This window comes from Dreissena polymorpha, chromosome 1, assembly GCF_020536995.1.
Source record: "Dreissena polymorpha isolate Duluth1 chromosome 1, UMN_Dpol_1.0, whole genome shotgun sequence".
In the NCBI taxonomy this organism is placed as follows: Eukaryota; Metazoa; Mollusca; class Bivalvia; order Myida; family Dreissenidae; genus Dreissena; species Dreissena polymorpha.
The window spans coordinates 21,793,973-21,809,599 of NC_068355.1; the positions used below are offsets into that span (position 1 = coordinate 21,793,973).

Here is a 15,627-nt window from a genome sequence, read left to right on the forward strand (position 1 = left end):
ATGCGTTCTTGAGTTATCATCCGGAAACCATTTTACTATTTCGGGTCACCGTGACCTTGACCTTTGACCTAGTGACCTCAAAATCAATAGGGGTCATTTGCGAGTCATAATCAATCTACCCATGAAGTTTCATGATCCTAGGCGTATGCGTTCTTGAGTTATCAACCGGAAACTATTTTACTATTTCGCGTCACCGTGACCTTGACCTTTGACCTAGTGACCTCAAAATCAATAGGGGTCATCTGCGAGTCATGATCAATGTACCTATGAAGTTTCATGATACTAGGCCCAAGCTTTCTTCAGTTATCATCCGGAAACCACCTGGTGGACGGACCGACCGACAAGTGCAAAGCAATATACCCCCTCTTCTTCGAAGGGGGGCATAAATAACAACAAACCAACCACAAAGATATAACCATCAATGAAAAAGCACTATTAAGCGTAAATTAATATCAACACCAACTGTAAATACCCATATACAATGATCTGAGTAGCAGAACGTGTTTTGGTTTAACAGTAAAACCTATTGACACATTTACTCGCATAGGAGAAAGTGTTCAATGCGCATGTGCAGTAACATTTCATGACTGTTAACATAAAAACGAGGTTATTTGTACTGCTTATATTTCATTCAAGCTCGCTTTTAGTTTCATGTTTTAATTCTATGAAATAAAGAAACTTTTGCTCTTTAATTATTTACTGGACATTTGGACCGACAACAAAGCATTTTCCATCGGACCTGTTTAAGAAACGTTGGTCAGGTACGATGGTTCGGCACATATAAGAATGTATGCGAACAATGCTTTTGTTGTATAGAGTTGAAAAACAGTTTTTTTTTCAATTTGACTATGTGACCTACATTACATCTCACATAGACCAGTTTCAAATTTGGCAGAAATATCATTGAGGCAATTTATGTTCTTACCAAGTCCCATGAATATCGGGCAATACATGTGGCGCCTCTATAGTTTTTATTAGCTTATTGTTGAACAGACAACGAACAATCAACATAAAGAGATCAGGCTGAGTAAAGCTCTTCATGAGCAGGTTAAGCTCAAGTGAGTTAAAAAATGCAGACTCAAAGATTCAGCCATCACGTGTGACGTATCCTTCATACATGTAAATTGGGTAAAGGAATACATGCATCAGACATTATACAGGCAGGTTGATTTAAGGTTTTTCTGAAACAAAGCTCGCATTGCCGCATTGGAGTCATTACATTATTTATGAGAAATTTACTGTTTATTAACTGTTGATTGTCACAGCTTTGGGTCCATCATGATTATTGCATTTACCATTTTGACTTGAAACAACAAAGAAAGAGTTTATAATTTAGTCATTTCAGAGAAAGACTTTTTACACTATGTTTTTTGCTGAAATATGGCCAGTAGCTTGTAATCCAAATACTTGAACCATTGAAGAGTTATTTATTAACAAACACAAATTAACAAATTAAAGCTGAACAACAAATTGTTCACATGCACTGATTTGGAAATACTTATATAACTAATATTACAATAATCCAAACAAACTAAAATGGATGATGGTAATTGAATTATACAATGCAGTAATTAATACTGATATAAAATAAGCAATAATTTTAGCTACCTGTGATTAAGCTCAACACATTTAGAGCAGCACAGATGATTGTGGTCCGGGCAGAACATTGTTAACTTTTCACGCTTGTGTATGATGCATATTAAAAGAGAAGTCTCCATCTTCTTAGAAAGTGGCCACTTCCTTATTTTATCCTTTCCATAAGGATATTTTTTATAAAACCACCAACCATGCTGTCTGTGGGAGTTTATACATGTTCTGCAGAAGTATTTAAGACATTTTTCATTTTCACAGTAAAAATCTGCATCTATTTCTACAGACCGCTCTGTTTTGCAGATTGTACAACAATAATACATAACCACATCAGAATTTCTAGAAATTCCAGATGTCGCCATTTTGTTAATTCACTTTCAACAAACAAGATTTTACAATCTGAAATAACTTGAAATAGTTATGTCCAAGCATATGTTTTACACACACCCACACAATGTTATTAAACATAGACAAGTGATCTGAAATTTCTAACTGAACAGCACCCAAGTTAACCATCAAATGGCACTTGTATGATAGAGGTTAACAGTGTAACTATGCATACTGTCACATGACTATTGGGTAATGTGTGTTTTGATTACTTGAGTTTAAATTGTACCAAACAAGCTGTATAGATAAAACCTTTAAACCAAATTATTTAACACACCACATTATTAATTGCTCTAATAAATGACATGTTATGAACATGGAATTATAATGATAATATTAAGCAGGTTCTTACATAAACCAATTTTATTACAATATCAGATCCTTTCCCTCATACAGTATTAACAAGAGGGTCATGATGGCCCTCAATCGCTCCACTGTTTTTTATGCGGAAAAAGCGTGCAATGTGCATGGGTTGAAATGTACTCACGCATGTGACTCTTTCTATTCCTCGTCCCACTGGGTTCTTAATATTGGAAAGGTGAGCACTTTTATTAATGGAAAATGTTACTATGGTGTTAACTAAACAGACTAAAAAGCCCGGGAATTGTCGCACAGGTCCTTTGCTTATCGCGTAGGTACATTTATCTCTCCAAAAGATATTGTCGTTTTTTCTATTTCACATATTTTTAGATGCTGAAGATCAAATCTACGCATGTTCTTCAAGATTAATGAAAGTTCCTTCATTCAATCATGAATCTTTTTCCATTAAATTCCAAAAAGTGTATGTAGGTTTCAAAGTTTCTGTTACTTATATACTTCAAGACACTGACATATGCAAAATATCTAATGATGTAGATCACCTGAACTTTACTTCATTCTTGAGGCATTAGTGAGTGTAGCAGGATTGTTAATGTGGCGAAGAAATTGTTAATTGTACAAATAAGATATTTGCCTGAGGAGACATAAAGTTACGAGTTTTTTTGGTTCAGGTTCATGAGGTGTCGAAAGGCAGTAGGAATGATAACTTTGTAGAGGTTGTTTGTTAAACAAAGTAAATGTTTATGAGACAAAAATTTGAATTATAATTCATCAAGATGTTGATATCATGGCAACACTACTTGTATATGGCGTGAGGTTTAAAGAGATATCATGACAAACAATTAGCTTTAGAGCTCCAGAAAAGGGTCGTATTTTCGTAATTACGGATTATTTTCATGTCCGTTACGTATTTATTTTAATATCTTGTCATACCATTCAGAATTACAAAATCAAGTTACGAATATTATTTTTACATTGGTTCGTATTGATTTTTATTAAGTTCTTTTCGCGTATTTAAGATCTTTTTGGTGCTTATATAGAATAGTTATCGGGGTTGTTTAACAAATCGCATGTTTTCCAATTAAAATGGCGTGTACAGTCTGTCAAAAACTATGGCGGCGCCCATAGAGCGTTCAAAAAAATGCAAGGCGTGCAAAAACACGCTTAAAACATATTGTACGCAAAGTGAGCCGAAGTTGAATGTTAAGAAAGACATTATAGAAAAGATCTTATACGATGTTGAATGCTCAGTTGCCGACACAGTCGGAAAAGCTATATAAAAAACGCGACTCGACTAGTCCAAACTTCAAAAAAAAAATATTGAACGAGTGGAAGGGACAATTCCCGTGGCTAATCGTTGAAAAGATTGAAGGGAAGACACGTTTTAATTGTGAAATATGTAAAAATTAATCGAAGGCATGCAATCTAAGCACAGTTTGAGCATATGAAGGTATTTGAAAAATAAAATTGTATAATACTGAATAGACACTGTTGAACTCGTATAAATAAAGTTGCTAGTATTTTTATTTTTTTGCTTGAAAATAACCATTATTATCTATTTTAGGTCATTTAGAAAAGTTAAGAATTATTTTCCAAAACTTAGTAGTAACGTTAAGAATAAAATTTCAGAGTTAAGAATTCTTTTTGAAAATCTGGTAGTTACGTTAAGAATTTCACAAAACCTTATCTGGAGCTCTGAACTTGACCTAACTTTCCTTTACTTTTTCCATCTGACGTTCCAATAGACCATAACTCCTTCTGAAGAGTTTGTTTTTGTTTTGAAAACAGGACTTCCGGTTTCAAAAAGGAGAAATTGCTCATTATGAGCAATTTCTCCTTTTATCACAATAATTTTTATCCCACCCAGCCACTTTATAAATAGTCCTTTAGAATTTTATTTCTCGTCTGCAATCTCTTTCAATTTGGGGCAGTCCAAAATGTGTTGTTTGGTAAAGGGTTAACATTTATGGATAGTTAACATGTTGGTCTACCTTTCACGCTCGACATGTATGCATTTATCTCTTATAATTAAAAAGTTATTCCAAGTGTATTTCGATAAACTTTTAGTTTGAGACGAAAATAGTTTATTCATCCCATATCGAATAAATAGCAAAAACGCATAAACATGCAAAGTTCAACTTCCTGTGGCCATGTTTTTTGACGAATCAAATTTTCTTGAACAACTTTTAAATGGTCGCCTTAAGATGACTTTTGTGAACTTAGCCCTTTTTGATGTCTAAAATGTTGAACCACATATGTAATTTATCCATAGGAGTGGAAGGGTTGCTGTTCATCAAATGACCTAGGTGCTTAAACCTGAACAGAGTTACTTTTAGTTTTTCGTTCACATAATTTAGCTGTTAATTAATATAATGAAATACAATTTTTTTTAAATTAAATATAAACAACAAAAGCCATACAGTGATGGGTACTAAAGCCTTTGAAAATAACTTGTCCATTTGTGCTGAAAAATGCTTCAAAATTGATAATACAAGTGTTTTCAGTATTATATTCACTAAAGTTGAACTTACATAGCTGGATGGAAGATGAACAAGATGTTGAAATCTTCAAAAAAAATGGAATGTTAAGGTCTTGTAACTTGGGAAAAACATACTTTGTTTGCAAGTATCTTTAGTTTCTTTCTGAGACATTGCAGGATCTAGTTCAGCGGACATTCAGACGGACGGACATGAAGAAGGACATACATACATAAAGATAGGTAGGGTAAACCTATAGTCCCCGTTTGTAAAACTAGTAGCGAAATAAACATATATATGAAACTGTTAAAAGTTCTAAACATCGAGGGCATAACTTCAGTTGTAGTTTTTTTCAATTTCACGAAGATTGGTTGAAATATTGCCCTTAGATAGCAAAATAATGCAAGGTCTAAGCAAAAGAACAAAATTGTTAAGGTTTTATTAACTGGTTCTCAATCATAACACAAATACAGGGTATTTTTTTGCTTTGGTAAATTATATATTTTATATCATCAGCGATGATGATGTTTTAGAGATAACAAAAGATGTGTTAGTCAGAAACACAATGCCCCCTACGGCGCCACTTTATGGCAATATATTTGATTTTTGGCCTTGAAGATGACCTTGACTTTCACCAATCCATAATGTGCAGCTCTATAAGATACACATACATACCAAATATCAAGTTGCTATCTTCAATATTGCAAAAGTTGTGGGCAATGTTAAAGTTTTCGGACAGACTGACAGACTGACAGACAGACATACGGACTGACGGGCAATTAACTTCTATATGCCAACCTACCATGGGCATAAAAAGTTAGTACAAATAACATCAACATCTCTCTTTTTAGACTCGTTGAAAGTATAGCAAGTATGATGAAAAAATGCTTTATTTGAACCATTAAAGATAAATTAAAATTATATGCAATCATCAACACATGAATATGCCGTCAGACTATCGAATTCTTATTAGGCAAGGAATACAATATCCTGATACAAATTTTATTTACAAAACAATTAAATATTACTATCATATATTCATTCTAAAATACACAGTTTGATAATTGATTAATTGATCTAAAAAAAATAACAAGGGCTGTTTGTAAAACACGCATGCCCCCCAAATGGACTGTCAGTTGTAGTGGCAGCCATTGTGTGAATACGTTAAAAACAATTAAATGCTTCAGGTCATTGACCTTGACCTTTGACCTAGTCACCTGAAAATCAAAAGGGGTCATCTGCCAGTCATGATCAATGTACCTATGAAGTTTCATGATCCTAGGCCTAAGCATTCTTGAATTATCATCCGGAAACCATTTTACTGTTCCGAGTCACTGTGACGTTGACCTTCGACCTAGTCACCTGAAAATCCAAAGGGGTCATATGCCAGTGATGATCAATGTACCTATGAAGTTTCATGATCCTAGGCCTAAGCTTTCTTGAGTTATCATCCGGAAACCATTTGGTGGACGGACGGACCGACCGACCAACATGTGCAAAACAATATTACCCCTGTTCTTCGAAGGGGGCATAAATAGCAGGGAAATATTGAACTCATTAATTAATTAGCCATACAGACGGCTATGTTGATTAACATTTCGGTGTGTTGTAACCCTAAGATCTCACTTTGGTGTAAACCAGATTTTGACCAAAACTTAGGTATACACACTGCCGCGCGTTTGATATGTACGGTTACTATATACACACTGCCGCGAGTTTGATATGTTTGATTACTATATACACACTTCCGTGCGTTTGATATGTTAGATTACTATATACACACTGCAGTGTCTTTGATATGTTAGATTACTATATACACACTGCAGTGCGTTTGATATGTTAGATTACTATATACACACTGCCGTGCATTTGATATGTTAGATTACTATATACACACTGCCGTACGTTTGATATGTTAGATTACTATATACACACTGCTGTACGTTTGATATGTTAGATTATTATATACACACTGCTGTGCGTTTGATATGTTAGATTACTATATACACACTGCCGTACGTTTGATATGTTAGATTACTATATACACACTGCCGTACGTTTGATATGTTAGATTACTATATACACACTGCCGTGCGTTTGATATGTTAGATTACTATATACACACTGCCGTACGTTTGATATGTTAGATTACTATATACACACTGCCGTACGTTTGATATGTTAGATTATTATATACACACTGCCGTGCGTTTGATATGTTAGATTACTATATACACACTGCCGCGAGTTTGATATGTTTGATTACTATATACACACTTCCGTGCGTTTGATATGTTAGATTACTATATACACACTGCAGTGTGTTTGATATGTTAGATTACTATATACACACTGCAGTGCGTTTGATATGTTAGATTACTATATACACACTGCCGTGCATTTGATATGTTAGATTACTATATACACACTGCAGTGTGTTTGATATGTTAGATAACTATACACACACTGCCGTGCGTTTGATATGTTAGATTACTATATACACACTGCCGTACGTTTGATATGTTAGACTACTATATACACACTGCTGTACATTTGATATGTTAGATTACTATATACACACTGCTGCGCGTTTGATATATTAGGTTACTACATACACACTCCCATGCGTTTGATATATTAGGTTACAATATACACACTGCAGTGCATTTGATATGTTAGGTTACTACAGTACAGCCAAAGCGGAACAAACGTATTTCGCGATCCGCGGCGGCAAGGCGAAACGAGTCGATGCCGCGTCAGTCGTTGAAGCCGCGTCAGTATGTGGCGGCAAGTCGCATTTCACCGCGAAACTTCGCATCTGTCAGCCGAGGCATGCCGCGGTCCGCGACATGATGCCGAGTCGATGCGATCATGAAATTTTTTTTTTTTAAATTATTAGTTACATGTAGTTAACAAAATTTGAAAAAACAATTATAATAATAATTAAAATCATAATAAATTTATTGTGCGCGGATTGTATTAGCATATACATGTAAGCATAGTTAATGTGTCTGGCCAATTATTAAGTTTGTTTCCCGCCCGTAGCGTATGTATTTCACACATAAACAACGTCACGTAATTATGTTTTGCACATACAAGTGGTCAAGGCTCCAGCATATGGTGGATTTATAAATTATTGCATGTTGATTCCGCTATTATATTTTAGCTGAAAAAATTAGCAGTTTGAAGCCACATCAATAATCAAGACGGTGACGACGTATTTGTAGTTTTGTTAATTATCAGCTTATTACAACTATTGTTTGAATATGCGTATATAAACACGTTTTATTTTGTTCATATTATACAGTTAATATCGCTACTAATTACCCGATAATCCCGTATATTCCAGTTTTAAAGCAATTGCTGGTAAATATTTACGATACACAAACATTCTCGATATTTCCTTAAGTATCAAATACATTTGGGCATTTGTTACTATTTATAGAGATGATGAAATAACGTCTAATCGGGGCGTTTTTTTTCTCCACTGAACACGTGATTTACGCCTGACGTGATGTTCATGTATTTATACAACACAAAATACACCCAAACTATCCAAACGACGTTCTACATGTCTGCATAATTTTCGCGCGCTTTTTATGAAACAAAGGATATTTTAGCACTGTTTATTTGACGCTAGAGTTTGCCAAAGGACGCGTTAGCATTAAAATTCTGAAGTGTGTTTCGGATTACAAATATAATAATGATAATCGAACGAAACATAAACAGTTGCGCGTAATTAATTCTACGCTACACATACATGTATGTACATGTAGGTGGATATCTTTTCACTCGATCCGCCGCGTACGTATGCGGCGGATTTACTCCGCGAAAGCACGCGAGATTAATACAGACTCGGCGTCGTTGCGCGGATCGATGCCAAGTGCCACGGCGATACCCCGCGTGAACAAACGATTCGGCCGCCGCGGACTAATAATCTGGCCGTGGCGTAGCCGCGGATTATGTTTGTGCCGCTTTGGATGTACTGTATATACACACTTCCGCGTGTTTGATATGTTAGGTTACTATAAACACACTGCCGTATGTTTGATATGTTAGGTTACTATAAACACGCTGCCGTATGTTTGATATGTTAGGTTACTATATACATACTGCAGTGCGTTTGATATGTTAGGTTACTATATACACACTGCCGTACATTTGATATGTTAGGTTACTATATACTAGAGCTGCAACGATTCAAATACAGCTCGATTCGATTTCGATTTTAGACACTCCGATACCGATTTTTTCGATTCGATTCATCTTCAAACCTAGTTTTATCATATATTCACTCTTCTGCCTCAAAATAAACATTTCTGTTCAAAAGTGTCGCATACCTAGATATCTTGGGCATTTGTCAAATTGTGTGTTTGTTTGATATAGTTTGGTTGGTTCAACAGTGTTTTAAAAACTGTTGAAAGTGTTTAAAATTAACATTTGTAAGAAATATTATGCAAAAAACTGCCAATTGTCTTTCAAACATTGTCAATATTTCAATAAAACATATAAAAAAGAATAGCAAATTAGGACTCAATTTTAATATAAAAAATTTATGACTAGAAGATTGTGTTGAATACACAATAATATAAAATTAAATAAATAATCATAAATACATCTTGAATCAGTGGAGTGATAGTACTATCACTATTATACTTATATCCAAAACCGCTACAAGCATGTCTACCATTGTGCCGTGACAGCATCACCTGTTACCTGTAGGACAAAGCACATTCTCTAATAAACTTAACAAATTCCCAACAGAAACTTAACTACTTTTCTGGCTGGCGACTTAAGTAGTTGCACTTGTGCTACCTCTTAGTCTTGCTAAATCAACGTTATGTTTGCATCTGTGAAGCACAGTTTACACTTTGCTTTATCGGGAGCGCTTCCATCCCGAAACCCAAAATACTGCAACACTTTTTATTTAAGCTTCTTATGCGCATCTGATAATTTCAATTTGTCGGCCACAACTTGTTCAGCCATTTTGACGCTTTTTCCGAAAGTAGACCGTAACGCACTTATTGATTGGTTGACTATAGTAATAAGCAGCCAATCGCGCGCTTCGTAATTACAGGTCTTGTACAGGTAATTACAAGATAAAACCTACACCTTTCCATATCAAATAGTCAGAATACAGCAAGCTTTACGTATCTATGTTTATATATGTCTATATGCTAAAGAATCGAATCCAATTTGGTAGGTTTGGTATCGTAATCGAATCGACGCATTTCAAACCGATTTTTTTCGATTCATTGGATCGAATCGTTGCAGCTCTACTATATACACACTGCCGTGTGTTTGATATGTTAGGTTAGTATATACTCACTGCCATGCGTTTGATATGTTAGGTTACTATATACACACTGTCGTACGTTTGGTATGTTAGGTTACTATATACACACTGCCATGCGTTTGATAAGCTTTTGTTTTGATATGTAGTTATAGTGATAATAGAAGTGGTTTGAAGTGGTACCCAATCTTATCATCATACAGTTCAAATGACTTGGTCGTAACACGTGCAGAAAAATGAAAGCCACTGTTGTAACAGCAATGTATAGAGCTTTTCACAAGCGGAATCAACAAAAAGTACCTCTCCAAATAGGGCTCAATGCCCCTCCATCCAAAGATTAGTTTATGAGGTCAACATGAAGTTACAATTCTTTTGAGACGAGAAAGAAAGTGGTCTATAATGTGATAAAGCTGAAACACTATTTTGTTCTGAACAGCAAGGATTAAACTCTGTGCCTTATTAAACCCCTGTTATGTGGCTGGCTATTAATTATTTTATTCTGGGGGGAGCCCTTCAGATTCCCATACATTGATGTTTGACAGTGACTGGGTTTGTTAACATAACAATGTTGGTTCGTGTTCTGAATATTCTGGAAAAGATATGTAGTTTAGTCTTATTCATAATTTATTTAACTTCATTTTTATCAGGAAATATAAACATATTAAATCTTAGCCCTTGCATTTGTAAAGGGAGATGTATTTAATGTTTTTGCTATTTATTTCAATACTATGCTTTAGTGACCTTCATATTCAGAGAAGCATATTGCTTTTAATAATTTTGAACACTCATTGACCTCTCATAAAAAAAAACTTGACATTTATTGATGGACATTGTTCTTTGGTTTTACACTCTGCATTAGTCTTACTTCTGTCATTTTTAAATCCATCCAAGCTTCAATAACAAGGTTATAATCCAGACAATACCTTGACTTCAACCTTTCGAAGGGCGTTGGTTTATGGTGCAAGTCGCTCTGTCTAACAACACTGGTAAATCATGCAAACTAATTTGAGAATATACATGTATTAAGGCTGCATAAACTGTTGCTGCAAACAAAGTGATATGTGTAGATTAAATGCTTTGACCTTTGACCTTGAACTTTGGTCTAGGACATAGGGACCTGTTATTTGCAAGTCACACAGATATTTTTAGATACAGTCATGCTTTATAAAATATAACAAACACTTATCCAACAGTCCACGCGCCCATTCATAATATTCTAGCCAGAGCAGCCTGATACTATGCCCTGTTTCCAAACACCATATACCAGCCTGATACTATGCCCTGTTTCCAAACACCATATACCAGCCTGATACTATGCCCTGTTTCCAAACGCCATATACCAGCCTGTTACTATGCCCTGTTTCCAAACACCATATACCAGCCTGATACTTAATGCCCTGTTTCCAAACGCCATATACCAGCCTGATACTATGCCCTGTTTCCAAACACCATATACCAGCCTGATACTATGCCCTGTTTCCAAACACCATATACCAGCCTGATACTATGCCCTGTTTCCAAACACCATATACCAGCCTGATACTACCTGTTTCATAACGCCCTATACCAGCCTGATACTATGCCCTGTTTCCAAACAGCCATATACAAATCTTTATCCTTAACTGATGCCCACATTTCAGCTGCTTTATGATACAAATGGTGTAGGTCTGAATAGTGAAAACATTTATCAGTAGCTCTTGTTATTTGATTGAACCAGAGATGTGCAAATTATTTACTATGCTTATACAGTCAATCTTGTGGATGCGACCACTTGTATTAAGCGACCTTTGTCTTATGCGACCATTTTGAAATCCCACGGAGCTTTTTCGCTATATAATGATATTGTATTAAGCGACTTTTGTCTTACGCGACCAGCGACCGCTGATTTTTGTGTATTTTGATGTCAGAATCTTGAATTAAGCGACCACTAGGAGGTAAAAGTGGTTAATCTATTGATCTTTCAGGGACAAATCCGTGTTGTTTATCTAAGCCGATAAGATGTACTGTTACACCTCTGCTTTGTTTTCACACAAACCATTATGCTTTGTCTCGTTGACTTGTTCTGACCGGTATTGTTGTAGACTGCGTATCAATTTATTGAGTTGAATAATAGAGGAACGTATTGCGCACAGTCTACAGCTTAAATAATTTACTATGTGGAACGTTAAGAGACAACGCCGATTTTTCTCAAGTATAGATAACAGGTGCATAAACAATGCACTGTACGCGACAAACATTTCCTGAGAAGTGCGGAAAATAAACTATTAATCCGCAACATCTGTCGATATCCGTACATTACCAATTTGTAATAATGCTAATTAGTAGATATTAGTTAGCCAATCACATTGTTATTTGCTTAATAAATTTTCCAATCAGGTCTGTTTGTTTTCAATTGACGTGCTTAAATTTTTTCAGCTCATTACAGTACAGCCAAGGCGGAACAAACATTATCCGCGGCTTCGCCACGGCAAGATTATTAGTACGTGGCGGTCGAATTGTGTGTTCACGCGGCAAATCGCCGCGGCACTCGGCATCGTTCCGCGCAACGACGCCGAGCCTGTATCAACCTCGCGTACTTTCGCGGAGTGAATCAGCCGCATACGTACACGGCGGATCAAGTGAATAGATATACATCTACACGTTCATTTGTGTAGCATAGAAACCTAGATTTACGCCACTTTTATAGTTATTAGTTTCATGTTATAAAGTGATATCATGGGCATCGTACAGTTTATAGGTGCCTTTCGCAACCGTTGTTTATTGTTTGTGTGTTCACATATATACACTTATATTTGTTAATGCAGCATCATCATACTAAAACAATATCACGGAAAGAGGAAAATAATGCATTTGAATATCAACCGTACTTTGACAACTGACGACAGAAATTATTCGATTTACGATGTAAATCTCGGTTTAGTGCAGATGCGTTCATACGGCACAAAGACACTATTTTGTTTTACGGATCCTTTTTTTTTAAGGGGACTAGATAAGTCATGTAAAATATCGACTATAATTAAAAAAAAATTATAAACAACTGGTAGCAAGATGTGTTGCAGATAATTGGTCAGTAACCACATTTCAACAAACTATTTTGTACATAATTACGTGACCTTGTTAATGTGTGAAATACATTCTTTACGGACAGGAAACTTACTAACTTGCCAGGCACACTAAATATGCTTATATGATAATACCTGTTGTTGTAAAAATAAAACCAAAAACAAATATGTTTGTTGATCATTGAAAGTTTTCTTATGGTCATCTAACAGTTACGTGTAATAGGTGTCTATCGCAACCGTTATTTATTGTTTTTGTTTTTGTTTTCACTTAAGATACACTTATATTTGTGAATGCAGCATCAACATACTAAAACAATATCCAGGATAGAGAAAGTAATGCATTTGTATATCAACCGTACTTTCGTTTTTCCCAACTTACGACAGAAAGTATTCGATTTACAATGTGAATTTAGTTTTAGTGCAGATTCGTTCAAACGACACAAAGACACTTTTTTGTTTTACGAATCATTTCGGCTTAGAAGAATGTCCAGTCATAAAAAATTACTAATTTTATAAACAGCCGGGAGCAAGATGAGTTGCAGCTAATTGTCAGTAACCACATTTTCACTAACTCTTTTGACCTGCTTATTCTTTTCAGTTCAATTCAACAGTGAAAAATGCCCATAATATCACTTCAATATTAAATAATAATGAAACGGTGCAGTTAATAGACGCACACAAAGTAACTAAAACTACTTAAACCGATTCTAAAAATGACAAAGATAAATTATTATTGAAATTGAATTCATACATGCCCTTGATTATCGTGTTTTGTTTCGATGACTTTGATTTTTGTTCAATTTTCAAGATTACAACAATTTGTTTATAAACGGGAATGCACTCACTAACAAGGGACAAAATTGTCACAAAACCAGGTTTTCATTGTGAAAAAAAAATCTGATAAAGGGAGAAAACTCAAACTGAACTTTTGAAATGACCAAAAAAAATTAACCCCCTTTGTAAGTTTTTTTTTTTTTTTTTTAATCTATTTTTAGTCGTGGCGACCTTGACATTGGAGATATTGACGTGATTCTTTCGTGGGACACACCGTCCCATGATGGTGAACAAATGTGCCAAATGATTTTAAAATCTCACAATGAATGACATAGTTATGGCCAGGACAAGCTCATTTATGGCCATTTTTGACCTTTGAACTCAAAGTGTGACCTTGACCTTGGAGATATCGACGTAATTATTTCGCGCGACACACCGTCCAATGATGGTGAACAAATGTGCCAAATGATTTTAAAATCTGACGATGAACGACATAGTTATGGCTCGGACAAGCTCATTTATGGCCATTTTTGACCTTTGAACTCAAAGTGTGACCTTGACCTTGGAGATATCGACGTAATTATTTCGCGCGGCACACCGTCCAATGATGGTGAACAAATGTGCCAAATGATTTTAAAATCTGACAATGAACGACATAGTTATGGCCCGGACAAGCTTATTCCGCCAGCCCGCCAGCCAGCCAGCCCGCCAGCCAGCCAGCCAGCCAGCCCGCCCGCATTCGCCAATCTAATAACCAGTTTTTTCCTTCGGAAAACCTGGTTAAAAACACAACAGCACACTTTTTTATTAACGATGTTATCTATTTTATTTTGAATCCGCGCACATTAAATAATAGGATTTGACAAATGATTATAAATGTTCTTTTAATTTTTTTTAACGACTAATCATTTTAAAAAGATTGTTTGTTTTATGATACATGTACTTGGCGTCATGTCGCATACTTACTCGGCTTCAACAGCTGACGTGGCATCAACTCGTTTCGCCTTGCCGCCGCAGATCGCGAAATATGTTTGTTCCGCCTTGGCTGTACTGTATGTATCAAAATCGAGTCAGATTTCCTTAAGCGTACATGCAGAAATTAAAATGTCAAAACAAAAAGTGTTAACGTTGAACGAGAAAATTCTGGTTTTGGAATTGTCAAAGAGTAAAAGTGCACGTAAAATCGCAGAGGAGTTTGGAGTCGGTAAAACTCAAATTCAGAACATTCTTAAGCGTAAAGCCGAGGTGCTTGAAGACGTGGAAAATAATGTGTCAGGTGAAAAAAATGCGAAAAATATTTCCTTGTCTATGGTGTTTTTGCAAATAAATATGTGTTTATATTCATTTTATTATAAAAGTTAAAATCATTGTTGACAAAAGAGATAATCCTTCATATAGATTAAAATTGAGGGTAAACATTCTTCTAGAATGGCCTTTTTTTATTTAAAGACTATTTTATTAAGAGACCACTTTTGATTACTCCCTTGAGTGGTCTCTTAATACAAGATTGACTGTAACTGCTAAATGCATGTCTTAGAATAATATAGCAATACGCAGGAGAATGCTGCACCTTTTATAGCAACTAAAATGCTGCTATAATTTGGACCAAACATAATGTTTAAGCCAGTTCAATAAGAAAAAGAGAAAATTCACTCTTATATCGAGATATCACATATATTGACATATGATGCTCACAAATTTGAATGCAGGTTAATATACAAGTACT

At 35.3% G+C, this 15,627-nt stretch overlaps 2 protein-coding genes across 2 annotated transcripts in view; both read right to left on the reverse strand.

Annotated features, from left to right (window-relative positions):
* LOC127842460 (uncharacterized) overlaps positions 1-2,097 on the reverse strand; it is a 63,071-nt gene extending 60,974 nt beyond the window's left edge. The window contains exon 1 of the mRNA XM_052372307.1: positions 1,609-2,097. Within this exon, the coding sequence (XP_052228267.1) occupies positions 1,609-1,952 (344 nt within the window). The 5' untranslated portion in view covers positions 1,953-2,097. The remainder of the gene's footprint in view (positions 1-1,608) is intronic.
* The window catches only part of LOC127843152 (uncharacterized), a 303,491-nt gene that overhangs the window by 76,364 nt on the left and 211,500 nt on the right, over positions 1-15,627 (reverse strand). The gene's annotated exons all lie outside the window — the stretch shown is intronic.